Raw genomic sequence first — 26,426 nt, forward strand, 5'->3', positions numbered from 1 at the left:
GGGGCCACAGATCAAGCCCTGTCACTCCAGGTGGAGGGAGAGGGGGCTGCAGTCCAAGTCCCATTGCCCAAGGTGGAGGTGGAGCTCAGGCTTCAGCTTCAGCCCTGGGTCCCAGCAAGTCTAATGCTGGCCCTAGCGACCCCATTAAAATGAGGCTGTGACCCTCTTTGGGGTCCCGACCAACAGTTTGAGAACCGCTAATATATAGCATATAATACTCCATAACAATATATTAAGATCATGTTAAGTTTGTACGTTTAAATTGGAAAATGCCGGGGTTCGAACATATAATCCTAACTATGCCTTACAATGCAAAATATATACTATACAATACATTCTTTAATTGTATGATGATATACTATTTCTCAAGTAACACAAAGGACAATGATATTTTATACCTGGCATTTAGAATAATCTGAAGTTCACTCCACTCTCTGTTAAGTCTGTTTTGTGTTTCAGAGATAACAGGCTTCTCTGTGTCATCCATAAGATTTTCTAACTTAGATGCAATAATTTCAAACTGTGTCCAACAAGAATTAGCTTCACTCTCTATGACCTAAAAGAAGATACATACATTTAATTCATTCAAAGGCATCGTATTGTGGAAAAAAACTGGTCAATTTTGAAAATTACCTTTAGATGCATTATTATAGACAGAGCTGGAAGCACCACATATCGTGAATTTTCCATGTCAGGTGCCTCAGGCTTTTTTGTTGTTTGGTTGGTTTTTTTTAAGTTTCAGCCATTTTTCAGAACAAGATTAGAGAAAAAATTACATAGTTTTACCCATGTTTACAAAAATTCTTACACCCATTTCACTCAGAAGCTCCAGTGCCTCCATGCTTTGTAACAAGGATTTGAAATTTTACAGGAGGGTCAGATGTGCCTTTTACCTTCCCTTTGAAAATTCACCCAAATTTGGCCAATTTATAATCCTTTGAACTAGCTTGGTTTGCACATACTCAGTAGAAACTTGTTAGAGTTCAGCACCTAAATTCTCTGAAGATTGTGTCTGCAGTGAGTATGCTTCACACCTCACAGCTCCTACATGTGACTGGACTGTGCATGTGCCATGCTCAGAGAGTGACTGAAAATGCTCCAGCCCAGGGTGCAGGGGCTGAACAGGATTTTTCCTGCAATTGTTCCTCCTGGTTGCCAGGGGCAAGTGTGGCGCCAAGTGGAACTGAGAGCAAGGAAACTCTCCTGTGCTCTTAGTGGCCCGATTTTAGGGCCCAGGCATCACAGAGGAAGAGTAATATTACTTCTGGAGGAATTCTGCACTACTGCGTGCGCACATAATTAATGAGCCACGCATTCTTTTAATTTTTTGCGCAGAAAAAAGCTTCTGTTCAAAATGCTGCTGCAGTTCTGCCTTTTGCCCACCAGAGGGCGATGTGGTGCTAGCACAGAGCAACAGCTCCCAGCCAGCCAGGGAAAAGAAAGAACCTGCCTTCTTTGCAGCGCCTGTCAGGCCAGGTCAGGAGACAGGGCCTATGGGGAGACAGGCTATGGAGTGTTGTGGGGGGGTCAGACAGGGGCTCATAAGAACTAGTAGATGAGAACAGACTGGGGCAGGGGCTGAATGGGAGTGGAGGCACAGGGCCAAAGGAGGGAGGGAGGTGCAAGGCCACATGGTGATGCGGGAGGGAGTGCAGAGCTACATAGGGACAGGGGGTGGCTGAGTGAGAGCACAGATATACATGGGGAAAGGGGGCGGGGGTACAGGGACACATAGGGAGAGGAGCTGGCTGAGTGGGGGCACAGAGACACATGGGGACTGGGGGACGGGGTACAGGACCACATGATGGAGGGGAGTGGATGTCTGAGTGGGGGTGGAGGGACACATGTGGACAGGGGGGTGCAGGACACATGGGGACAGGGACAGATGTGCCTGACTGAATGGGAGAGGCTAGGGGTCAGCCAGGGTCTGCATGGGGGAAGCTCCCTAACAATCCCTCCCTGCCCCCCGCAAAAACCTGTTCCATACTTTTCCCACCCATACCCAACAACCCTCCAAGTTCACAACCAGGCTCCTTCCCAGAAATTTACTTCCCTCTCCCTCAGCTCCTCCATTACCCCTGACTCCCCCAAGTCAGGGAAATACGGTTCTGTATTGTAGTTTAAACAAATTATTACTCAGAATTCTGTATTAATATGCCTAGTAAGGAATCTATTTGTCAAAAAACTTTTCCTGAATCTTTTTTGTTGTCTGTATTGTTACAGACATACTTGCTGACAGGTATTTTGAAATAAATGACCAAAAATAACTGAAGCTGGTGTGATTATATTATGTTATTTTGAAAAATAAAATATGCAGAATTTTGCATAATTTTAAAATATTGTGCACAGAATTTTTAATGTTTTGGCGCAGAATTCCCCCAGTTGACTTTGCAACTTCACTGTTCTTTTAACATAGTTTTTTGTGTGTAGTAAATATAGAGCATAACAAAATAATAATTGTTTACAAACATTTCAGATCCTCTGAAACTACAATAGTGCTGGAGTAATTTTGCACACAATGGTCCAAACTCTCCTCTCAGCTACACCGGCACAACTCCACTGCCATGTAAGGCCTCAATCTCGCAAAGAGCTGAGCCTTCCTATGACTGCTGAATGTCCTCAACTCTCACTGAAGCCAATGGCAGTTGGGACGGGCATTACCCCTCAACAGTATGCTCAGTACTTGAAAGAAAGGGCCTCAAAAGAGAGTAATTTAACCCCTCTTGCTAACATATCATACAAATTGTAGACAAGCAACATATTCTTCAAAATGATTGATATTTACCTGTAGATCTAGCAGCTTATTTTGAAGGCATAAGGTGTCTTTTATTTCATCAGTAAAAGGAGACTCTACTTCATCTCTGATTCTTTGTAAATGAAGTTCGACATTACTCCTCTGTGTATCAAAGCTAGGAAAAGATGCAATAGTTCTTAGACAGTATCAACTTTACTTTAACGGAAGACAGGAAAGGAAAAATAATTGGGGTTGTGACTTGCTGAATAATTACTTTAATTGCCATTTAAGTAATGGCAATTAAAGTAAGTTCAGCAATTTGCTCATGTAATTGGTTTTTTTACCTAAATTCCAAATTTTACATGAATAAGCATTTGTTTAAAATGGAGTAATTGCTCACTTAGGTACCTTATTTGTGTGTGCAAATGTCTAATTTCAGGCTCAAATATGGGGGTTTTTGTGTAAAAAATAACGAATTTCTGGAAATTTGGCCCAGAATGTTTGGCTTCATCATATTCAGGCACATACACACACCCAAAAGCAAAGCTTCCTCTAACCAAGGAAGACAGAAAAGCAGAAAAATCACTAAATCCACTAGTTTCCTTGTTACAGAGATATAATTTACATTTTGATACTACTGTGAGTGACTGTTTAGTAAGATAAATAGATAAAGCAAAATTTAGAAGAATAAGTAGAGAACAGAATTCAGAATAGCAAAAATAGTCCAGATATATGAAATTTCCAATTTACTTGTAACTTTTTAGTATAGTATTATCTCTAAATGTGCATATTTTGCCATTTAAAAATTACCTCTCTAATAAAGCCTCTAAGGGCAAATCAATGTCTTTCTCAAACTTCTTTGTACAGCTTTCACCGTTCTGCTGTTTCATGTCTGATTCCAAAATTACATCTGAAACTGGTCCTGATGCCTAATCAAATGTAAAAATCAATTACGTTGATAACTACATTACCTTATATTTATGCATTCTACAAAGATCAGAAGACATACATACACTGCAAAAAGAAACAATCACTTCTTCATGCGAAACACACCCAGTTTCTGAGAGAAGAAACTCAATTTATGAACATAATAATCTCGTTTAAGTGAATCTTAAGTAAAATTATAAAATACACCTCTTTCCATGGACTATGCACATGACATTTGAGCCATCACCAAAGCAGCAGATTCCATCACTATACAATGGACAGTATTTGCAGCACAGCGTGAGAGAGCTTCCTCATCACAGTGGTGCATACAGCAACCTCAGCTACCTTAACAGATGTTTCCTCTATATCCTCAGCCATTGGTGCTAACACAATGGAGACTCAAGCTGAACTCTTTGTGCAGGTCACCAGCATGTTTTTGGATGTCTTGCTGATGAATACTGTGCCGCCTATGTACATCTTGGGTCACATGAATTATCATCCTCTTGGACCACACTCTAAACAAGACCTCTTCCTCTACGGCATTCCACTACCAGTAAATAGTTGTAACCCTCTACCTTAGCAATTATTTAATAAAGCTATACATATTCTTTTATTTTAATATTTCCTTAGAAATGAACCCCTCCAGCATTTTCCATCTCTATATCCCCTCCTACTTGTTCACATCTTTTGGCTACTGACTGTAATATTCTAGGTGTGTTTCCTCCAGTGCTAGAGGCTGAAATTCAGCCCTATCAAGAAGGGCAATACAAGGACTTGAGTCCTATTTTGAGGACTTAAGTGGCCCTTGAGCTTGCCCTTTGCACTCAGAGAGAGGAAACAGACTGTAAGTTCTCTGGGGCACAGACTGTCTTTTCAATAAGAATTCGTACATTGTGAGCAAAATGGGGTCTGAGCTTTGACTGGAGTGCTTGAGTTCCACTGTGATATAGACAGACATAATAACTGCTCTCCATTTGCCCATGATCCACTCTAGATAAACCAGTGTTTGATAATGGCATGTCTTTAGCCATCTGTCTTGGATGGGTTAAACACAACAAATCCTGTGTCTTGGCAGGGGAGCAGACCAGATGACCCTTGCGGTCCCTTCTAACCCGATGAGTCTATGATCTGAATTCCATACCTCCTGAGTTGAAAGTATATCAACTGATTGGGAAGATGCTTCCTTTTCTCCATTCTCAGGAGCAAGTATAGAGCCCCTAAGATTTAAAAGAAATTTCAGCTTAACAACAACAGCAACAACTAGTGAATACAAAGAAAAAACATTGCAATCATGAAGTATATATCACAAGACAAAAAAAAACACTGCAACTCCTCCAAAGATTAATCTAACAGGACATAGACTAGTTCGTTAAAATATTTTAAAAGAACAATTACACGAGAAAATATACTCCTGGTTACAATTCTCCAACAGCAGGAGGATGATCTAGATGTCTTAGTTTTATGAAGCTATGATACATTGTGCCACAAAATACTCACCCTTGTTTAGATGCCTGACCACTTCCAACATAGGACAGCAGAGTTACATAAGCATCTGCTGCACATTTTTGAAGTTCTTCTTGCTTTTGTTCACACTCTGCAATTAGTGTCTTTGTTTCCAGGTGAGTTTCTTCTGCAGCCAGTCTTTCACACATTGCTTTAAGAACTTGTAGGCAGTTGTTTAGTTCCCCGAGGTTGCCTTCAGGAGAAAAAAAAGCCTAAATGAAGAAACAAACACATGATAAATTATAACAATGTGGTTATTTTCATACATTGTTATATTTAGCGTTCTTTTGTCACGTAAATGCACTTTCAACTGAGGCTCTCAAACCACTTTGAAAACAAAGGTGAAAAGAAAATTAAAGAAGAGATGACTGAGAAAGACATGAGTAAAAATGTAAAATGTAAACCAAAGTTTCTTACACAATGTGTGAAATTTACCCCTGGGCGGAGGACTAGCACAGGCCTATCAACTAGTAAAACACCACTTAAAGTCATGAGACTAGGTTGTGTGAAACACAAACAAGGAGTTAAACTGGGGTTTCCGTACAACCATTGTGGGCAGAGTCAGCTCTATGCAAAGGACCTTAGCCATGCGACTACTATATTGAATGGGAGCTACAGTGCACGTCAAGTTTGGTTTTTTTAATCATTACATTTTGAGTAATTAAGGATTAAAAATAAAACCGCCTGTCATAAATATAAAGGGAAGGGTAACAACCTTTATGTATGCAGTAATATAAAATCCCTCTTGGCAAGAGGTACAGAATCCTTTTACCTGTAAGGGGTTAATAGATTCACTTAACCTACTTGGCACCTGACCAGAAGGACCAATGGGGAAAGAAGTGGTGGGGGGATATTTTAGGGAAACAGGAACTCGAAGTGGTCCTTTTCCTGAATCTTTGTCTAATTCACTTGGTGGTGGCAGCAGTACCCATCCAAGGACAAGGAAAGATTTGTGCCTTGGGGAAGTTTTTAACCTAAGCTGGTAGAAATAAGCTTAGAGAGTCTTTCATGCAGGTCCCCACATCTGTACCCCAGAGTTCAGATTGGGGAGGGAACCCTGATACCACCTGTAAGAGATGATTATAAAGTAAGGTATAAACTGAAAAAATTTAGCACCCTACTGGCAAGGAGGTGACTCTTTGAAAGCCTGCTTCCTGCAATAGTGGAACAGTCTGAAGTTAGAAAGAAAATTAAATGATAAAATGCAGAAGGATATACAATACAGTCACCAAGCAGAGAAGTTGAGGACAGCATTTTTATACAGTACCTCGTGTTCTTTTATAAGTCCCTTGGTTTTACCGATGCTAAGGAGTTTCTTCTCTTTATTTATTTGCTTACTGAGTTTTGAAAAAGTTGCATTAAATTTCCCTATTTCAATTTCCATTATGAACTGAATACATGATATGATTTCACGATGAACTACCTGCAACGTACAGAAAGCACTCTCAGTGTGATGGTCATGGGGTGACAACGGGCTACAAAGCAAATAAAAACCTCTATTCTGTAACAAAAATTTGTTTTTCAAGAGACCAGGTCTGATAAGAGAATGAGTTGCTTTTTCTTATGTATATTTTCTCACCTCCCATCTTTCACGAACATCTTTGCATCTTTCCTCCACTGCCAACTTTTCATGAGCTGGTGAAATATTTTTCAATTGTTCAGCTGTTTTCAAAAACTTTTCAAGAATTCCTGTGTCCAAAATGCTAAAAGCTTCCTGCAAAAAAGCAAAACAAAACCAGAACTGATCTTCACTTATGTATATCATAAAACAGTATCATTATCATATCAAAACTATACAATAATGAATGACAAGGTACTTATTACTGTGCTGCAATGGCAAAAGGCCAGATTGTCCCAGGCCCTTGCGGTGGATGCACAGGCAGGCCAGAGCACAATTGCACTCCTGCACTTTCTGTGCCTGAAAAAGGGCCAAGGACAACTGCAGCCCCTACGCTTGGGAAACTGCAGGTACAGCTCCCACAACACCTATCGCGGGAACATTTTGTACCAACGGGGAGCGGACAAAGTAGATCAGCGGCTATCCTCCCTCCCTATGCCCAGACAATGGGGCACACCTCCTATATATGACAGGAAGCATGGCAGGGGACTGTGTCTCTGTGATGGGGCGCCTGGCCCGCCCTGGCTAAAACCATCCTAGGGAGGGGCTGCAGGGGAAACAGTCAATTAGGGCGGGGGCTGGACTAGCCAATCGGGGCCCAGTCGGCCCATATAAAAGGAAGCTGCAAAACAGAGAGAGTTATTTTGCTGCAGGGAGCCCTAGGGAGAAGACTGGCTTCCTAGAGGCCTACAGAGGGACCAGCACCTGGGGAAAGGTAGGTGCTAGCAGGGACTGCGGGAGCTTGGGAGAGCTCCTGATGGGCTGCCAGGACTTGCAGGCTTGAGGCCCTGGGAAGAGAGCAAAGGAGCTGGAGCCAGAGGCAGGAGCAGAAGGAACTAAGGCTGCATGGAAGTGGCCCAGGGAATAGAGACAGTGAGCTGGAAAGAAGAGGCAGCAGGAAGCTGCTGTTTACAGGAGCCCTGAGCAGGGGCCCAGAGTAGTGGGTGGGCTTGGGTGGCCCCACCCCCCACTAGCCGCTGAAGGAGCGGCCTGGCTGTGGACTGCCAAGCCGATGCAAGGAGTGGCTGGACTCTTGGTGGAGGAGTCCCCCGGAAGGGGGGGAACCGGATGGTGACACAGCTGGAGGGCTGTGCCACGAAGCAGACACCGAGAGAAAGGTGCTGTAATGGGTCTGCAGGCAGAGGTGAGGATGGGAGAGCCACCACCACCCAAGGGCATACCCACTGGGACTGAACTAATTCCCAAAATGCCCAGCAGGAGGCACAGGGTGGTGAGTGACCCCGTGACAGTCTCCTTGAGGTAGAATCCCTATGAGTATTCCCAGTGCTGGTTCTGCACTGCTTTCCAGCCCAAGGCCCTCCTAAATGGTGCAATTTAGCCCAAGGCCAAGATTTTCAAAAGTGACTAATGCTTTTGGGTGCCCAACTTAAGACACTTTAAAGGGGTCTGGATTTTCCAAGGGTGGTTTCTCAGCACTTCCTGAGAATCAGGTGCCTTTAAGGAGTCTCAAGTTAGGCCCCCAAAAAAACTGAGGCACTCAGCATCTATATCCACGTTTGAAAAGTTTGTCCCAGAGCTGGGGCACATGATACAGGATGAGACCAAAGACTTTTAACTGGCCAAGAAACACAACTGCGGTTCACAGCTGTACATTCTTGAGTGCCTTATAGTTGCCTGGGTATGGGAGTGATGGAGCCATATAAGAAGACAGATAGTATACAGAATAACTTATATAAACAAGGAGGTTGAATTACAGTAGCTTTGAGAACTTTCAATTTCTTTTTATATAACTCTCCATCATAACACCCCCATATCACTGTCATGATTATAAACAACATAATCTAAACTAGGTTTTACTTCCCTTCAAATCATGTCAAAGCTAGGTGCAAAAAGTTACTTGTGTGTCTGATGGCCACTTAGTCAGTCAGCTTTCAAAGTTTTGATAAGGCACTTACAACTAATAGCCAGATGTTTAATAAGGCATTGTTGGAAATGGAGAGACCTCCTAGCACTAGTGACATGGAGAAACAAAGTTCAGGATATCCTTTCAATAGAAAAAATGACAGATAGCCTTATTTTAGGATCAAGATTTTATAATGTGTGGTTACCATTTTGGGGATTTAAACAAAATACACACAGATAATGATAATATAAAAATCCAGGTTAGGAGTAAGATTTCTTAATATTTCTACAGAAAGTTTAAGTATGTTAATAATGATAAAATAAAAAGTTTTAAACAAAAGTTGTAAGAACTGCCAAGAAACATGTGCTCTTTTCCACAACAGTGTAAAACAGAAGTCTCCAAACTGTGGGGTGCGCCCACCTATTGGGGCATGGAGGAGTGTTTGGGGGTGGGGCGTGATGGGGCCCAGGCCAGGCCCCATGGGGGGCGGGAAGGGAGTGCCACCCAGCCCCGCTCCGCTCCCAGCTCTGCTCCGGCCCCACTTCCAGACCTGGCCCCAGCTCCTGGTCCCATGCCCAGCCCCACCCCCAGCCTCCAACCATGGCACCACACCTGGTTGCAGCTCTATTCCCAGACCCAGACCTGCCCCCAGCTGTGGCCCCACCCTCAGCCCCCTTACCCATTTCTGCGTTTCCCCATCCCAGGAACCGCAGCCACACTCCCAGCCCCAGCTCGGAGCCGGGGGTGGGGTGGGCGGGGGATGAACAGGGGTAAGGGGGGGATGACCCTTAAAAATTTGGGGACCACTTGTGTAAGATTTTTTTAGTCACAAAATCTCACTATGAAATAATGTGCTCTGAAAGTCAAAATCTTCATATGACACAGGTAGGAAGTAAATATTTGAACCCACCTCATTTTTTGAAATGTGCGCATCTGGGCTCACTTTTCGGCCAATGAGTTGCATAGCTTTTAAAATAGATGTTTCAAGCTCCTTCTGGGATTTTTCAAAATTGATCATGACCTCCTTTTTTGACAGAGTCTCTTCAGATTTGGGTGAGACAAGGTCTAGGTTATTCATGGTAGCCTAGGAAGAAAGCGACAATTTTTAGGGTGTGCATGAGTATTGTTAAAACAACTAAAATATTCCTTTATAACATGACTCAAGTTTCTCAGCTTTGGATATTAATTTTGAAATCTCTTCTCCTTCTGCGCCTGACAAGAGAAGAGTTGCTCAAATATTTTTAAAATATTTATATTTTACATGGACCCTAAAAGACGCTTTTCTAACCATTAAATACTACAGATAAGGATATCTGTGTACTGAATATGATAGTGATAGGGAACAAAGACCTGGAGTCTCTCTCTGACTTCTTTAATTCTTGTCTGTAGCCCAGCTGTCTCAAAATCCGGGAGGGACACCTGGCTTGAAATATTACGTGTCAAAACTTGCAAGATTTCTTCTGCTGCAGCAACTTGTTCTTGGCACAAGGTTCTTCTGGCAATTAGGATCTGTTTAGATGAAACACAACAGAAGTCTTCAATATTAAATATTATGTATATCCTTTAGCTTTCGGAACTGAATTGAAAGGCAAGGATTGACTGAAAAGTAGGCAATATTTGGTTACATATGGACCACGCTTTGCAATTGCAGGTCATTATCTTGCAGTCCAAAGTATCAATGTCTGGGGAGGGGGGAAGAGAAGAGTCTGGCGCCAACCAAAAAAAGAAGCAGAGAAAACAAGTTGTCAAGCCATCTAATTAATTCCATTGTGATGGGGTGTCCACTTCACACAAAACCTGAAGGGGTTAAGGTGGCTAGGTACGCCAATTAACTGTCCACGCTGCACCTGAAGGAAGAGCCAGGGAGCAGGGATTAATTAAAGGAGGCTCAGCTGGATGGGAACAGGAGGTGACTGTATGAAGCCCAGGAGCTGAGAGCAGCTGGAGGTTCAGGGAATTAGTCTGCAATCATTCCCTGGAGAAGGGAGCTGTGCAGCTGGCAACCCCAGAGTGTGGGGCGAGCCAGAAAGACAGCAAAGGCTCAGGGGAAAAGCAGCAAGGCAGACCTTGGTTGCTGAAGAGAGGGCCCCTGAGCTGGAACCTGGGGTAGAGGGCAGGCCTGGGTTCCCCTACCAGCCACTGGGGAAGTGGAGATCGGACTACCTGGGATAGTTCATGCTGAAAGACTTTGATACCCCAGAAGGTGAGGACTATAGTGACCTGCCTGGAGGGCCAAGTCATGAAGAGGAAGCTGCAGCTCCTGGAGTGAGAGGGTCCACAGAGTGGAGAGAGCGCCAGAGGAGGGCACAGCATCTGGAAGGAGCTAATCCCTAAAGTGGCCCGGAGGAGATGCCCCTAGCAGTGAGTGGACCCTGTGACATCCATACGCATATTTGACTTGTACTTAACTTTTGTGATTGTACTTCTATCACTACTTTATATGTTACATTTCTTTGCCTAACCTTCTATTTTAAAGTATTTTTTAAAATATGCTTGTATACATACAACCTAGTAACTGAACATACAAAGCGCACATCTGCATGTGCATTGTCTGATCATGAAAATGTGTACACACAGCAGTAACTGTTTCATGTGAGTAGTCTCATATAAGCAAAGTTACTCACGTGTATATTTGCTTGCAGAATAGAGCCCCAAATGTGCACTCAGCTGTTCAGAAAACATGCTTGGATATTTTGAAAGCACAGCTTACACCGCTGGGTTTTGATATTTATCACTGTGTGTCTTTACGAGAGCTGTTCTGATCTATGAATATTCACCTCATTTTCAAACTATCCATTACCATTCCTCTGATGATGATCTATGCTTTATTAAAAATTTCTCTAAGTGAAACAAAAACTTGATCTTGTATAATCATGGGGGACATTGTTACAATCTTATTGAAACACAACTCATAGAAATTTAAGAGCATTTTTGTCACCTTCACATTTTTAACAAGCAAATGTCACACTGAGAATGGGATTTAGTTTATATACATGCACACAATTCTGAAAATTCGTGTACACTCTTTTAACATGCCCATACCTCCTAATACTGTAGACTTTATCCAAAGCAGGAGTGCATAATCTCTAAGTAAAATAACCCTGGGACTAAAAACAAAGATCTTTGCAACTACACTGAGGACTCTTTACAGAGTGGATGTTTGAATCAATTTCCCACAGGGTCAGATACATAAAGTACAGAGCAGGCAGCTGATTCACACCCCTGCCAGAGCTCTACAGGTCCCCTTTCCAGCCAAGCAGGACTGATGGGATAAAGTGCTTCCTCCCCAGGGGATAAATGCATTGCCTTTGCAGTAAATATTATCACCAGCATTCATCACACTCTCACTTCATTCATTTGCAGGGTATTAGTCAGCAGGGAGTACTGGACAGGGAGTGTGCTGGATTACTGAGGGGGCCGGAGGGTCTTTATCACACAACTGTAACCCGTTGAAGAATGGGACTGAGATCCTTCTTTAAATTGTGATTGTAATCTGGGAGTGACGATGTTTGAGGGGGAAAGCAGTTACCATGATGGGATATTCAGGACTCTGACAGGAGCCATCCTGAAAAATAATGTTAGACAACTAACCTAGTCCTAGCAACATTACAGCACCTTCTTCCCTTACTTAGCCATTTATTAATACAAAATACATCCTTATTCCTGCTTCATTTAACACAAGCCATTGAATTCATAACTCAGGTCTGAGAATCTGATGACTGGATAGATATTTTAAACTTTATATTTACATTTCTACCTGTAAAGATTGTTCCGTTGAGCTTCCCACGCATCCTTCATGTTTGATGGTCTCAAGAAGGCATTCTGTTCCCGTGGCCCAGTTTTCTACTCCTTTGAGCAGCTCTTCAATTTTCTCCACTCTGGGCAGAAGCTCAGTGGCCTGTTCAGTTACACCTGCATTCTTTTCTCTAAGCTGAGAACATGGAATATTTAGAATCTTAGCAAAGTCAGTATTTGTAAAATGCTCAGAATTTCCTTCTCCCCCCACCCTACATTGCAAGCATTTAATCAGCCTATGGGCTACTTTCTGGCTTTCACTCTGTGACCCAAGATCTTCTTAATGCCAACTGACAAGGGGGCGTAATGGGGTTACAGGAATCTCCTGATTCTGGTATGCACATTCTGGTTCACCAAAGAATGGCATGTGAGGTCTCAAATGAAAGGTGGCGTCACTCTCGTCATCAATATCATTGTGCAATGTATGTACAGGTGCTGTGTATAAACTGAAAATATGTTCTTAAAGTCTGTATCAAGGTACTAGTCACCAGAAAAGGTGAAAAACAGCCTATCTGTTCACATGTAACTTGAGTATTTTCTTGTTCACAGTGGATCCCCTCACCAGTCTTAACTGAATGCGAATGAAGGATTGTAAGAAAGAACTTCAGAAAGAATCTAACAGGAAAAGAAAGGCAGCAGAAGAGAATCTTATCTTGAGTGTAGGACAGCACATTTGCTTCATGAAAGAGAGGTCTCAACCAGCCTTGGTTGAGAATTCTGGAGAGAAGTTTGGTTCAGATACTCTTTTTTTAGATAAGAGAGTAACTTGTCAGTTAAGTATAGGCTCTAGAAAGCATGTTATGATTTTGCTTAATATGTACCCATTTCTTTCCAATATTCTTACTCACTATTACTTGAATTTCTATTCTGTGATAAACTATTCTTGTTTTCACTATAATTATATCTAAGTGCTATGGTGATAAGCAAAGTGCTGGTCCTCAGTTGACTCTTACAGGCCGGTGAGTTCTGTCCCTGTGGGAATAGCAAGCCTGTAATTCTGTAAGTGTTCTGGGGAACAGGAGCTGAACACTGGCGAGAACTCTGAGTACTCAGGGGTTACTGTGTGCCGATCGCTACCTGTACAGAGAGAGAGCGAGACCTGTGAACACCTGGGAGGCCATGCTTGTGCTGTCACATACGGTTTCAGGGAGCTGATCTACAGCAGGCAGAGACAAGACTACTTCACGCTAAGAGCAGGTAGTGATGAGGTGCCTCACAGCCGTGGGTACCCCTGGGGACCATCACATACACCCTGAGGAGCATAGGGTGGAAGCTGGGAATGAAGTGGAGATGTAGTGCCCAAAAAATTGGGGCTGTATATTCAATAGATAAAACTACCCAAATTTAAGTGCTGATATACTGATTAGAATATAGGAGAACTCTTTACCTTTGCATTCTGAATATGTTTCTTGCTAGCCTCTGTTGATATATCTGCTGTAGCACTGCATGCAGTTGGCACTGCCTCTGCAGGAGGCTGCGAATTTCCATTACTGTCAACAACTGACTTCTTTTGCTCTTCTTGCATTCTCAGTAATCTCATCTCCTGTGAAAAGGTTGTATAGCATTTGATACTATCATTTATTTTTGATCATTTATTGGCACAACGGTATCATTAATAAATGCACTTTTTAAGGGCTCATCTAGAAAACTGAAACAAGGGGCTCTAGTATATTCTCAGGCATATACACCACTGCATTCAATGCTAATAGAGTTCTAAAGGACTTTTACAACTGGGAACCTGTACGTATTGCTTGCTTCACCCGCTCCAAAATGGATAACACTGAATTGTATGAAAGATTATTGATCTGTAAATAACAACCGATAATTATACTGTTAAAAATACAGCTGTGCTTTTGAAATCTACATAACAAAATGATCCCATGAAAGTAAACAGAGCTGCGGTTACTTACAAACTGTGTTCTCTTTATAAATTTAGCCCATCTTGTGTTCAGTTTTTTCAGTTCTTTAGAAATATCTGATCCCACTTGCTCATTGCTGACTTCAATTAAGAAGTTTCCAGCTTCATTTAATGTACCATGCACCGAGTTCCAGTCTGCCAGAATCTCAGTGGGGACCTACAGAGATGCATTGAAAGGATAAGACCCACCATGCAGTTCTTTAATATATTTCCCAAAATAATAATAATAATTTGCACTTATAAGACTTCAAAGTGCTTTAAAAAGGTGAACAAGTATCTTTATGCTTAATCACAAGGAGACATTCAATCAAATACCTTTTTAGGATGTCCTTTTCGTGTTTCGTCCAACCATGTCTTCAGTAAATGAATGTTCTCCATATAAGTAGCCCAAGAACATAGAACTTTTTGTAGGACAGTGTTTACATTGTAAATATATTCTCTGCATGTAGAAATCTTAGAGTCTACCATCTTAAATAGTTTACCAGTGTCTGAAGGATCACCAGCTAGAATATTAAATACATGATAAAACAAATGTTAGAAATAGACATTAATTCATATTAATAATTTCAAAATAATATTAAGCATATTTCTCAATTCCTTGGAAACTGCCACAATAGAGAAGTGAATCCTTCCTCCTTTGGGTGCTGAAGGGGATTATTATTAACTGTTTGGAAAAACATACACCAACTAAACAAAACCAACGTTCTGCAGAAAATAAAAGAGGGGTAGCTATGTTAGTCTGTATCCCACAAAAACAACGAGGAGTCCAGTGGCACCTTAAAGACTAATCGATTTATTTGGGCATAAGCATTCGTGGGTAAAAAACCCACTTCTTCAGATGCATGGAGAATTCTTCCATGCATCTGGAGAAGTGGGTTTTTTACCCATGAAAGCTTAGGTCTAAATAAATCTGTTAGTCTTTAAGGTGCCAATGGACTCCTCATACTTTTATTTTTTTTAAAAAACAATCAGGAATTTAACTCATTAATAATGATCCGTTTAAAGCACAACTCTTATTAAAGTACTATATTATTTGCATTCACTTACCTAAGACATTCGTGCTTATGTTTTTGTTTTTCATGTCTTCACATATTTGAAAAGCAGTTTCTAGTTGAGCTATGACTCCTCTTTCTTCAATAAAATCCTGCCCAAAGTTAAAGGGAATTGAGATAGGTAATACTGACTGACATAAAAATATGTAGAAAATTCAGTTTGTGATCAATTAATTTTTACAACATGAACCCAGAAGATACAGGCCAAACATAAACAAAGCAAAATCAAGTTACTTTCACTGCATCCCATCCCCCACCCTTTGTATGAATTATGCCTATTATAGGGCCTGATCTTGCAAACGGTTACTTCTGTAAGTAATCCTAACTCATGCATTGAGAGTTTGTCTACACAAACACTTAGGGTATGTCGACACTAGAAGCACTGCTGTAGTGTAGACAATTACTACGTTGACCTGGCACTGTCTACTCTGGCACTTAGGTTGGCTTAACCAAAAATATCGCAAAGTGTGAATTTTTCACACCCCTGAGTGATATAGCTAGCGTGACCTAAAAGCTGTCTACTTTAGGCATAGACCAGCCCTCAGTTTGCAGCAAGCTGGGGTATGACTCTACCCCACACCAACTTGCCATGGAATAACTGTCTGTGTAGACCCTGCTGAAGCACAGTAATAGTTCACTGATAAGCGTTGATCGAGTCCCATTTCAAAGGGGATTAGATCAAAGGGCATTAATAAACAGTTAATGCATGTCACCAGAGCCCATACAGTTCGTCCCCAGAAAGCTAGTGTGGGGTAGGTTCACACCCCAGTTTACTGTGAACAAATTGTTCATGTAGACAAACCCTCAGGCCATTGACTCAAAGAGGCCACAGTACTTGCCTGAGTCAGGATAAGTCATTTCAGAATTAAGTTCTCAGATCATAAACTCCTTGGGGAAGGTGTTTGTTTCCGATAAGCCTGGAAAGTGCCATGAGCACCTATGGCACTACAGAATTAATACACAGGACTTCTGGTTTGGGGGGTTTATTAAGTTCATTTTTTAGGATTCACTTTTTGCAATTTTTGAATTGTATGTAGATGTCCAAAAATCAAGGGGTTTCACGACTTTGTTACTATATACTATATGTTTCCTAGTGCACTTTAACACAGTACTGTTTCAAACAGCACTACATCTATGCACACTAGGGAACCTTTGGTGTGCACCAGCAGGATCAACATGGTCTAGTTAATGAGCAACCCTTAGTGTACTTTAGAAATCACACCCCCACAGTCTGCATTACTGCTCTGTATAGACAATCTCTTAAATACAAGTAACAATTTTTGGTGTTTTTCTGATGTTTATTGAATAAACATGGATTTTTTTTAATATCAGGTATGTTTTACTGCTGCTTATCAGTTAAAACCAAAAATCAAAAGCCCAATAATATAGTATAATAATAAATCTGTGTTAACAATATACCAGATGAATCATAGAATATCAGGATTGGAAGGGACCTCAGGAGGTCATCTAGTCCAACCCCCTGCTCAAAGCAGGACCAATCCCCAATTTTTGCCCCAAATCCCTAAATGGCCCCCTCAAGGATTGAACTCACAACCCTGGGTTTAGCAGGCCAATGCTCAAACCACTGAGCTATCCCTCCCCCCAAAAACTGGAGCCAGATGAAACTGACAAAATCCAAGAAATTCAGAGTAAAGGCTTCATTTCAATTTTCAACCCACCATGTTATGGGTTATTATTGCTGATGTCTTCAAGAATAGTGTGATTTTACCCAACATGTTGCCCCATCCTGCACTTCTAATGCAGGTAAAATTCTCCCTGATTGTAATTGGAGCATTGCCTGTCTAAGGACTGTAACGTTGAGCCTCATATGTGCTGTAATAACCAGCCACAAAATGGGAGGTTAGCACAAAATGCAATCAGAGTCAACTCATCCACAACAAGGACCATAAGGATATGTGCATATTGGGAAGGAAGAGCTGCTGAGTATCACTCTCTGGGAGTAGCAGGTGGTGGCAGACGGCTTCTACATTTGGAGTCCTGCTGCTGCAGAATTGTGACCACCTGCTGTCCTGTGCAAGAGGGTTGTGAATTTGAGGCAGGGAGTGGGCTCATATTGCTGACCCTCGCATACTACAGGAGGAAAGGAGGCTAGTCAATGCCCCCAAAGACAATCATAGAATCATAGAATCATAGAATATCAGGGTTGGAAGGGACCCCAGAAGGTCATCTAGTCCAACCCCCTGCTCAAAGCAGGACCAATTCCCAGTTAAATCATCCCAGCCAGGGCTTTGTCAAGCCTGACCTTAAAAACCTCTAAGGAAGGAGATTCTACCACCTCCCTAGGTAACGCATTCCAGTGTTTCACCACCCTCTTAGTGAAAAAGTTTTTCCTAATATCCAATCTAAACCTCCCCCACTGCAACTTGAGACCATTACTCCTCGTTCTGTCATCTGCTACCATTGAGAACAGTCTAGAGCCATCCTCTTTGGAACCCCCTTTCAGGTAGTTGAAAGCAGCTATCAAATCCCCCCTCATTCTTCTCTTCTGCAGGCTAAACAATCCCAGCTCCCTCAGCCTCTCCTCATAACTCATGTGTTCCAGTCCCCTAATCATTTTTGTTGCCCTTCTCTGGACTCTCTCCAATTTATCCACATCCTTCTTGAAGTGTGGGGCCCAAAACTGGACACAGTACTCCAGATGAGGCCTCACCAATGTCGAATAGAGGGGAACGATCACGTCCCTCGATCTGCTCGCTATGCCCCTACTTATACATCCCAAAATGCCATTGGCCTTCTTGGCAACAAGGGCACACTGCTGACTCATATCCAGCTTCTCGTCCACTGTCACCTCTAGGTCCTTTTCTGCAGAACTGCTGCCTAGCCATTCGGTCCCTAGTCTGTAGCTGTGCATTGGGTTATTCCGTCCTAAGTGCAGGACCCTGCACTTATCCTTATTGAACCTCATCAGATTCCTTTTGGTCCAATCTTCCAATTGGTCTAGGTCCTTCTGTATCCTATCCCTCCCCTCCAGCGTATCTACCACTCCTCCCAGTTTAGTATCATCCGCAAATTTGCTGAGAGTGCAATCCACACCATCCTCCAGATCATTTATGAAGATATTGAATAAAACCGGCCCCAGGACCGACCCTTGGGGCACTCCACTTGATACCGGGTGCCAACTAGACATGGAGCCATTGATCACTACCCGTTGAGCCCGACAATTTAGCCAGCTTTCTACCCACCTTATAGTGCATTCATCCAGCCCATACTTCCTTAACTTGCTGACAAGAATACTATGGGAGACCGTGTCAAAAGCTTTGCTAAAGTCAAGAAACAATACATCCACTGCTTTCCCTTCATCCACAGAACCAGTAATCTCATCATAAAAGGCGATTAGATTAGTCAGGCATGACCTTCCCTTGGTGAATCCATGCTGGCTGTTCCTGATCACTTTCCTCTCATGCAAGTGCTTCAGGATTGATTCTTTGAGGACCTGCTCCATGATTTTTCCAGGGACTGAGGTGAGGCTGACTGGCCTGTAGTTCCCAGGATCCTCCTTCTTCCCTTTTTTAAAGATTGGCACTACATTAGCCTTTTTCCAGTCATCCGGGACTTCCCCGGTTCGCCACAAGTTTTCAAAGATAATGGCCAGTGGCTCTGCAATCACAGCCGCCAATTCCTTCAGCACTCTCGGATGCAACTCGTCCGGCCCCATGGACTTGTGCACGTCCAGCTTTTCTAAATAGTCCCTAACCGCCTCTATCTCCACAGAGGGCTGGCCATCTCTTCCGCATTTTGTGATGCCCAGCGCAGCAGTCTGGGAGCTGACCTTGTTAGTGAAAACAGAGGCAGAAAACAATGACAGAAGAGAGGTGGCCACAGATAATCACATCATCAGAAGAGAGAGATAGATGGGGGAGAAGGGGGAGTATTCAGGGCCTGTCATGGAGAAGGTATCTTGGCTCATGGCTTTTGCTCAAAATCCTGCAAAAACTCATCATTTGCATAGGATTTGGACTCACAATCAGATGAAACTCGGTGGTTTGGACTGAGTTTTGCTTTGAAGTTCTTGGTTTCAAATGAAATTGAAGCTTAAGAGTGAAATCACTCTCAGTGGATCCAGCAAAAAAAAGCATCACTGAATCCAGGCCTGAGCCAAACCAGAGTGTTTTATGAAACTCTGGGAAACTGTAACTGGAAAAGAGAGACTGAAAAAGAGATGGAGGGAGGAAAGAAATGCAGCATAAGGTGTATTATTGTAAACACTATCCACACTGGCAGGGTCCATTCTAGTGTAAGATGATGGTCATAATCACATGGTCACATTTAGCACAGTGTGCATGGCATGAGTACAACAGCCTTTGATAATTTATTTTAATGAGCAAAATTAACTAGCTTCAGAAAGGGGGTTAGTCCTTCATCACTCTGTGTGCTTCTCCTTGCTGCGCAGTGACAAACTGCTGGACACTGTTATCCCAAGTGCTTATATACGAATGCACAAAGCCTTCATAACAAGCAGGGAGAACTGGAGGTCCTGGTGATGTCAAGGAATTATGACATGATTGGAATAACAGAGGCTTGGTGGGATAGCTCACATGACTGGAGTACTGTCATGGATGGTTATAAAGTGTTCCGGAAGGACAGGCAGGGCAGAAAAGGTGGGGGAGTAGCACTGTATGTAAGGGAGCAGTATGACTGCTCAGAGCTCCGATACGAAACTGCAGAAAAACCTGAGTGTCTCTGGATTAAGTTTAGAAGTGTGAGCAACAAGAGTGATGTAGTGGTGGGAGTCTGCTATAGACCACCGGACCAGGGGGATGAGGTGGATGAGGCTTTCTTCCGGCAGCTCGCAGAAGCTACTAGATCGCACGCCCTGGTTCTCAGGGGGGACTTTAATTTTCCTGATATCTGCTGGGAGAGCAATACAGCGGTGCACAGACAATCCAGGAAGTTTTTGGAAAGCGTAGGGGACAATTTCCTGGTGCAAGTGCTAGAGGAGCCAACTGGGGGGGGGGGAGCTTTTCTTGACCTGCTGCTCACAAACCGGGTAGAATTAGTGGGGGAAGCAAAAGTGGATGGGAATCTGGGAGGCAGTGACCATGAGTTGGTTGAGTTCAGGATCCTGACGCAGGGAAGAAAGGTAAGCAGCAGGATACGGACCCTGGACTTCAGGAAAGCAGACTTCAACTCCCTCAGGGAACGGATGGGTAGGATCCCCTGGGGGACTAACATGAAGGGGAAAGGAGTCCAGGAGAGCTGGCTGTATTTCAAGGAATCCCTGTTGAGGTTACAGGGACAAACCATCCCGATGTGTAGAAAGAATAGTAAATATGGCAGGCGACGAGCTTGGCTTAATGGTGAAATCCTAGCGGATCTTAAACATAAAAAAGAATCTTACAAGAAGTGGAAGGTTGGACATATGACCAGGGCAGAGTATAAAAATATTGCTCGGGCATGTAGGAATGAAATCAGGAGGGCCAAATAGCACCTGGAGCTGCAGCTAGCGAGAAATGTCAAGAGTAACAAGAAGGGTTTCTTCAGGTATGTTGGCAACAAGAAGAAAGCCAAGGAAAGTGTGGGCCCCTTGATGAATGAGGGAGGCAACCTAGTGACAGAGGATGTGGAAAAAGCTAATGTACTCAATGCTTTTTTTGACTCTGTCTTCACAAACATGGTCAGCTCCCAGACTGCTGCGCTGGGCATCACAACATGGGGAATAGATGGCCAGCCCTCTGTGGAGAAAGAGGTGGTTAGGGACTATTTAGAAAAGCTGGATGTGCACAAGTACATGGGGCCGGACGACTTGCATCCGAGAGTGCTAAAGGAATTGGCGGCTGTGATTGCAGAGCCATTGGCCATTATCTTTGAAAACTCGTGGCGAACGGGGGAAGTCCCGGATGACTGGAAAAAGGCTAATGTAGTGCCAATCTTTAAAAAAGGGAAGAAGGAGGATCCTGGGAACTACAGGCCAGTCAGGTCACCTCAGTCCCCGGAAAAATCATGGAGCAGGTCCTCAAAGAATCAATCCTGAAGCACTTACATGAGAGGAAAGTGATCAGGAACAGTCAGCATGGATTCACCAAGGGAAGGTCATGCCTGACTAATCTAATCGCCTTTTATGATGAGATTACTGGTTCTGTGGATGAAGGGAAAGCAGTGGATGTATTGTATCTTGACTTTAGCAAAGCTTTTGACACGGTCTCCCACAGTATTCTTGTCAGCAAGTTAAAGAAGTATGGGCTGGATGAATGCACTATAAGGTGGGTAGAAAGCTGGCTAGATTGTCGGGCTCAACGGGTAGTGATCAATGGCTCCATGTCTAGTTGGCAGCCGGTGTCAAGTGGAGTGCCCCAGGGGTTGGTCCTGGGGCCGGTTTTGTTCAATATCTTCATAAATGATCTGGAGGATGGTGTGGATTGCACTCTCAGCAAATTTGCGGATGATACTAAACTGGGAGGAGTGGTAGATACGCTGGAGGGGAGGGATAGGATACAGAGGGACCTAGACAAATTGGAGGATTGGGCCAAAAGAAATCTGATGAGGTTCAATAAGGATAAGTGCAGGGTCCTGCACTTAGGACGGAAGAACCCAATGCACAGCTACAGACTAGGGACCGAATGGCTAGGCAGCAGTTCTGCGGAAAAGGACCTAGGGGTGACAGTGGACGAGAAGCTGGATATGAGTCAGCAGTGTGCCCTTGTTGCCAAGAAGGCCAATGGCATTTTGGGATGTATAAGTAGGGGCATAGCGAGCAGATAGAGGGACATGATCGTCCCCCTCTATTCGACATTGGTGAGGACTCATCTGGAGTACTGTGTCCAGTTTTGGGCCCCACACTACAAGAAGGATGTGGAGAAATTGGAGAGTCCAGCGAAGGGCAACAAAAATGATTAGGGGTCTGAAACACATGACTTATGAGGAGAGGCTGAGGGAACTGGGATTGTTTAGTCTGCAGAAGAGAAGAATGAGGGGGGATTTGATAGCTGCTTTCAACTACCTGAAAGGTGGTTCCAGAGAGGTTGGTTCTAGACTATTCTCAGTGGTAGAAGAGGACAGGACAAGGAGTAATGGTCTCAAGTTGCAGTGGGTGAGGTTTAAGTTGGATATTAGGAAAAACTTTTTCACTAGGAGGGTGGTGAAACACTGGAATGCGTTACCTAGGGAGGTGGTAGAATCTCCTTCCTTAGAAGTTTTTAAGGTCAGGCTTGACAAAGCCCTGGCTGGAATGATTTAATTGGGGACTGGTCCTGCTTTGAGCAGGGGGTTGGACTAGATGACCTCCTGAGGTCCCTTCCAACCCTGGTATTCTATGATTCTATGATGATCATAAATAAAATTTTCATTCCATAGTTGTTTGCAGTGTTGTTATAGCATGTTGGTTCCAGACATGAGAGAGACAAAGCAGGCAAGATGATGTCTTTTATTGGACCAACTTCAATTGGTGGAAGAAGGTACAAGCTTTAGAGCTACACAGAGCTCTGTACCTTTCCACCAGTAGAGGTTGGTCCAACAAAATATATTACCTCACCTACCTTGTCTCACCTTTATTCCAGTCTGAAGTGTATTTTAGCTATATGAGGCATACACATATCTACAGCAAAATGGGAAGATGAACATGGTGATAGCAAGGCCTTTTATAAAGATACAGGTTCAACCTGAAACCCACCCTCCTTTGCATAAATCTCAAATTGCCTCCAGCTACGAGAGTCCATGCTGGATTGAATTAGATCTAAGGCTGTATCCAAGAGGGCAACTACCGCGGGTTTAAATTGGAGAACAGTTGCCAAAAACATTAACTATTTTTAAGCTTACATGCCAATCTCTCAGTAATAACTCCACAGATTCCTTAGTCCCATATTTGATATCCCTGATATTTAACTTTAATGTCACTTCATCCGAGATAGCAGAGCACAGGCAGAAGTGGTATTCTAGAAGTATGCTGAAGTTTGTAGACTGGATATTGCTAAATCTGGAAAACAGTAAGAGTTTTGGAATTAAACTGGACATAATGAGGCATTCATTTACAGAGACCGACCTCTAACCTAAAAATTACCCGAATTCCAGATATCATATGTAAACACAGTCCCTACTGTTGAAGAGGAAAAAAATTTCTAAAATATGTAGGGTTAACTATTTAAATGAGTAATGATTTGGGCACCTTAATTTTTGGATGTCCAATTTAAGAAACCTTAAAAGGGGCTGATTTTCAGAAAGTTCAGAGCATTCACTGTCTGAAAATCAGGCCCTTGAAAGGTGTCTCTAGTTCAGCACACAAAATCACTGGTCACTTTCGAAAATGTAGGCTTTAAACTGCATGATGATACCCTGATCAGCATAACTGAGATGGAACAAAACAAATTTAAAGTGTTTCAGAATTTACGCAAGCTCAATATAACAGTTAATTTTTAATGAGAAGATTAAAACTAATATTCCCCTACTAACTCATCTTCTGTTTTACTTGAAACAGTCTCACAATCCTCATACACCAAACCACCTCTTCCTTCCTCCAAAACCTACATCAAAACACAATTTTTTCACAAAGGTTTTCAAAATTGATCTCTGCAAAATCCTTACTCCAGTTTAAAGTCATAACAATGCCCATCTTACTACTAGCATGTGGCTGACGTGCTTTGCCTGTGTTTGTACTAGACAATAATAAACTCCTTGAGGTAGGACCATGTTTTTGTATACGTTTGTAGAACACAGAGCACACTGACAGTGCTCAATAAATAATAAACTCAGAAATGGCAGAATGATGCAGTCCAGTTTTGAGCTAAGAGCAGACTTTGTCAGATGCAAGTTTTTAATTATTTAATAATACTTTGTACTTATAGTGCTTTCATCTGTAGATCTGCACATGATTTTAAAAGATGGGTAAGTATCATTATCCTTATTACACAGATGGGGAAACAGGCACAGAGAAGTGATATGACAAGATCCTGCAGCAAGTCAGTAGCAGAGTTGGGAACAGACCATTTATGCTTGTGCCACCTAAGTGCACAACAACTGAACACAGAAAACAAGTAATTGGAGTGTTTTTCCATAATGGTGCAAAACTTCCTAAAAATAATAATTTAACTTAATATGAATGTAGTCAACGCAAGTGCCCAACAGGGTAAATCTGAGAATTGCAACCTTCTTTTCATGTCATCTAGCTTCTCAGTTGGAACCAGTGGCATATTCTTCTCATCTTTATTCTCAAAGGATTGAAGGGTGACCAAGTGACAGTCAAAATAATCCATCAAGCCCTGGAAAAAAATATTATAATTAATATATTTCACTGCTAAGTAGTGTACTTGGGAATATACAATCCACTCCCATATTACAGTGGGAGCTATTAGGTAAACACATTTACCACAGGATCTCACTTCAGTTTTTATTCAGTACAGTATAAATGCATTTCCTACATTACCCCCAAATGTGAGTATTTACCAAGCATAGTAAAAACCTCGCCATGTTTCTATATATATAGGTAATATTGCATTAAGTCAATACTACCAGTGTTTGTTTACTTTTAAAGTCACCCTCTCCACATACTGTAGTGCAATATTACGTCTTTTCAAAGTATGAAGCTCTTGCTTTGCCACACGTTAGACTGACAGCAAGACCTTGTAAATAAATACCTTTATTTTTAATTGTCTGTTACTGTAAAATCACTATTTAAAAAAACATTTATCCCATTGACAATATATTAACTTTCGATGGCAGAAGTTGGAATTTTTGCGGCAAATCTCATGGGAACATATCACAGGTGCTAGTTGCCAAAAGCAACAAATTGAACATACAAAGTACCCACAAAGATTGTCTCAGAATACTGCACAACATTCCCATATGAATATTAATTACAATATGGAATGCAGCATTCCTGCAAACTACTATTCAATACTTATGCCACCTAGGAATTGAAGGTGATAAAAAGTGTATGTCACAGATGAAGGGCACAGTTATAATTACACACAAAACAACTATGTTAGAATTAATCATGTAATTAAAGACTGTATCATAATATAAATGTACAATAGGGATAAATTAAGGTTGCACAGGCAACCTTAATTCTCACACTTCTTAATATGTCTTGCAACTTTAATACTGTTCTTTGAACATATTTTTATGTGTGATTTCCTAGGTTTTTTTAAAAAACTGAAAAATACCTAACACATCAAATTGACATCATATTGACACCGACATAGGTCATAGCAGTGTTGGAAATAGAGCTGATCTGAAATTTTCCAGCAGAAAGTTTTCCCATTCTGGAAAATGCTGATTTGATAAAATCAAAACATTTTGTAGGAATGTGTTGATTCTGTTGAAATTTTCAACTGGAAATTACTGAAACATGGGCAAAACAACATATTTTCCCTATCCCATTCTCAGAAATAGCCAAACCATTTTGGCTGAAATTTAAAAAAAAAAAAAAAAAATTACACGTGTCAGAAACCCAGCATAGAAAATTACAGCTCAAACTATTACAGTTTGGCAACAGCTCAAACTATTTCAGTTAAGCAACTGAAAACAGGGCCTTGCATTGGGAAGTGCTGGATAACCTTAATAATAGGCAGCACTACTAACCCAATCTGTAATAAACCCTCCTACCTTCTCAAGCTTACAGACAGGGCACATCAAATAATCAGCCAACTTGGAATATAACCCAAATGACTGGTCATAAAAGACAAAAGATGATCATTCAGGTATTCTTTTAAGAGGCTTAAAATTCAAAAGAAAAACTTAAAAATAATATCAGACTTGGGCAGTCAGTGTAAAGATTTCATTACTGGAGTAATATGTTGTGACTTCCAAATATCAGACTACATTCTGTTGTTTTTAAAGCCCCAAGCTGCCAAATACTTAAGCAAGTGCTTAACTTTAGGCACATTAAGTTCCACTCAAGTCAGTGGAATTTAGCCATGTGCTCTTCTGAACAGGGATGGACATAAGTATAGATGTAAGGATTAGTATTGCTTATTTGCTTTGCTGACCCAGGGACTAAATTAGTTGCAGGAACCATGCTCTGGGGTGGGGCTAGGGATGAGGGGTTTGGGGTGCAGTAGGGTGCT

General features: G+C 42.1%; 1 protein-coding gene across 5 annotated transcripts in view; it reads right to left on the reverse strand.

Annotated features, from left to right (window-relative positions):
- SYNE2 (spectrin repeat containing nuclear envelope protein 2) overlaps window positions 1-26,426 on the reverse strand; it is a 275,888-nt gene that overhangs the window by 197,189 nt on the left and 52,273 nt on the right. For 4 of the 5 annotated variants that reach the window (XM_078853402.1, XM_078853405.1, XM_078853404.1 and 1 more), the window contains exons 1-14: window positions 15,407-15,497; window positions 14,675-14,862; window positions 14,352-14,516; window positions 13,829-13,984; window positions 12,404-12,577; window positions 9,997-10,155; window positions 9,557-9,730; window positions 6,744-6,878; window positions 6,432-6,587; window positions 5,159-5,376; window positions 4,803-4,878; window positions 3,545-3,663; window positions 2,786-2,909; window positions 399-556 (exon numbers count right to left, since the gene is read on the reverse strand). In XM_078853402.1, coding sequence (XP_078709528.1) covers window positions 399-556; window positions 2,786-2,909; window positions 3,545-3,663; window positions 4,803-4,878; window positions 5,159-5,376; window positions 6,432-6,587; window positions 6,744-6,878; window positions 9,557-9,730; window positions 9,997-10,155; window positions 12,404-12,577; window positions 13,829-13,984; window positions 14,352-14,516; window positions 14,675-14,862; window positions 15,407-15,440 — 2,036 coding nt within the window. In that variant the 5' untranslated portion in view covers window positions 15,441-15,497. Of the gene's footprint in view, window positions 1-398; window positions 557-2,785; window positions 2,910-3,544; window positions 3,664-4,802; window positions 4,879-5,158; window positions 5,377-6,431; window positions 6,588-6,743; window positions 6,879-9,556; window positions 9,731-9,996; window positions 10,156-12,403; window positions 12,578-13,828; window positions 13,985-14,351; window positions 14,517-14,674; window positions 14,863-15,406; window positions 15,504-23,184; window positions 23,342-24,507; window positions 24,621-26,426 lie in introns of those variants that run through there. The other variant, XM_073349866.2, reaches the window with a different exon arrangement.

The sequence above is a fragment of the Lepidochelys kempii genome, chromosome 6 (genome assembly GCF_965140285.1).
Source record: "Lepidochelys kempii isolate rLepKem1 chromosome 6, rLepKem1.hap1, whole genome shotgun sequence".
Taxonomy (NCBI): Eukaryota; Metazoa; Chordata; order Testudines; family Cheloniidae; genus Lepidochelys; species Lepidochelys kempii.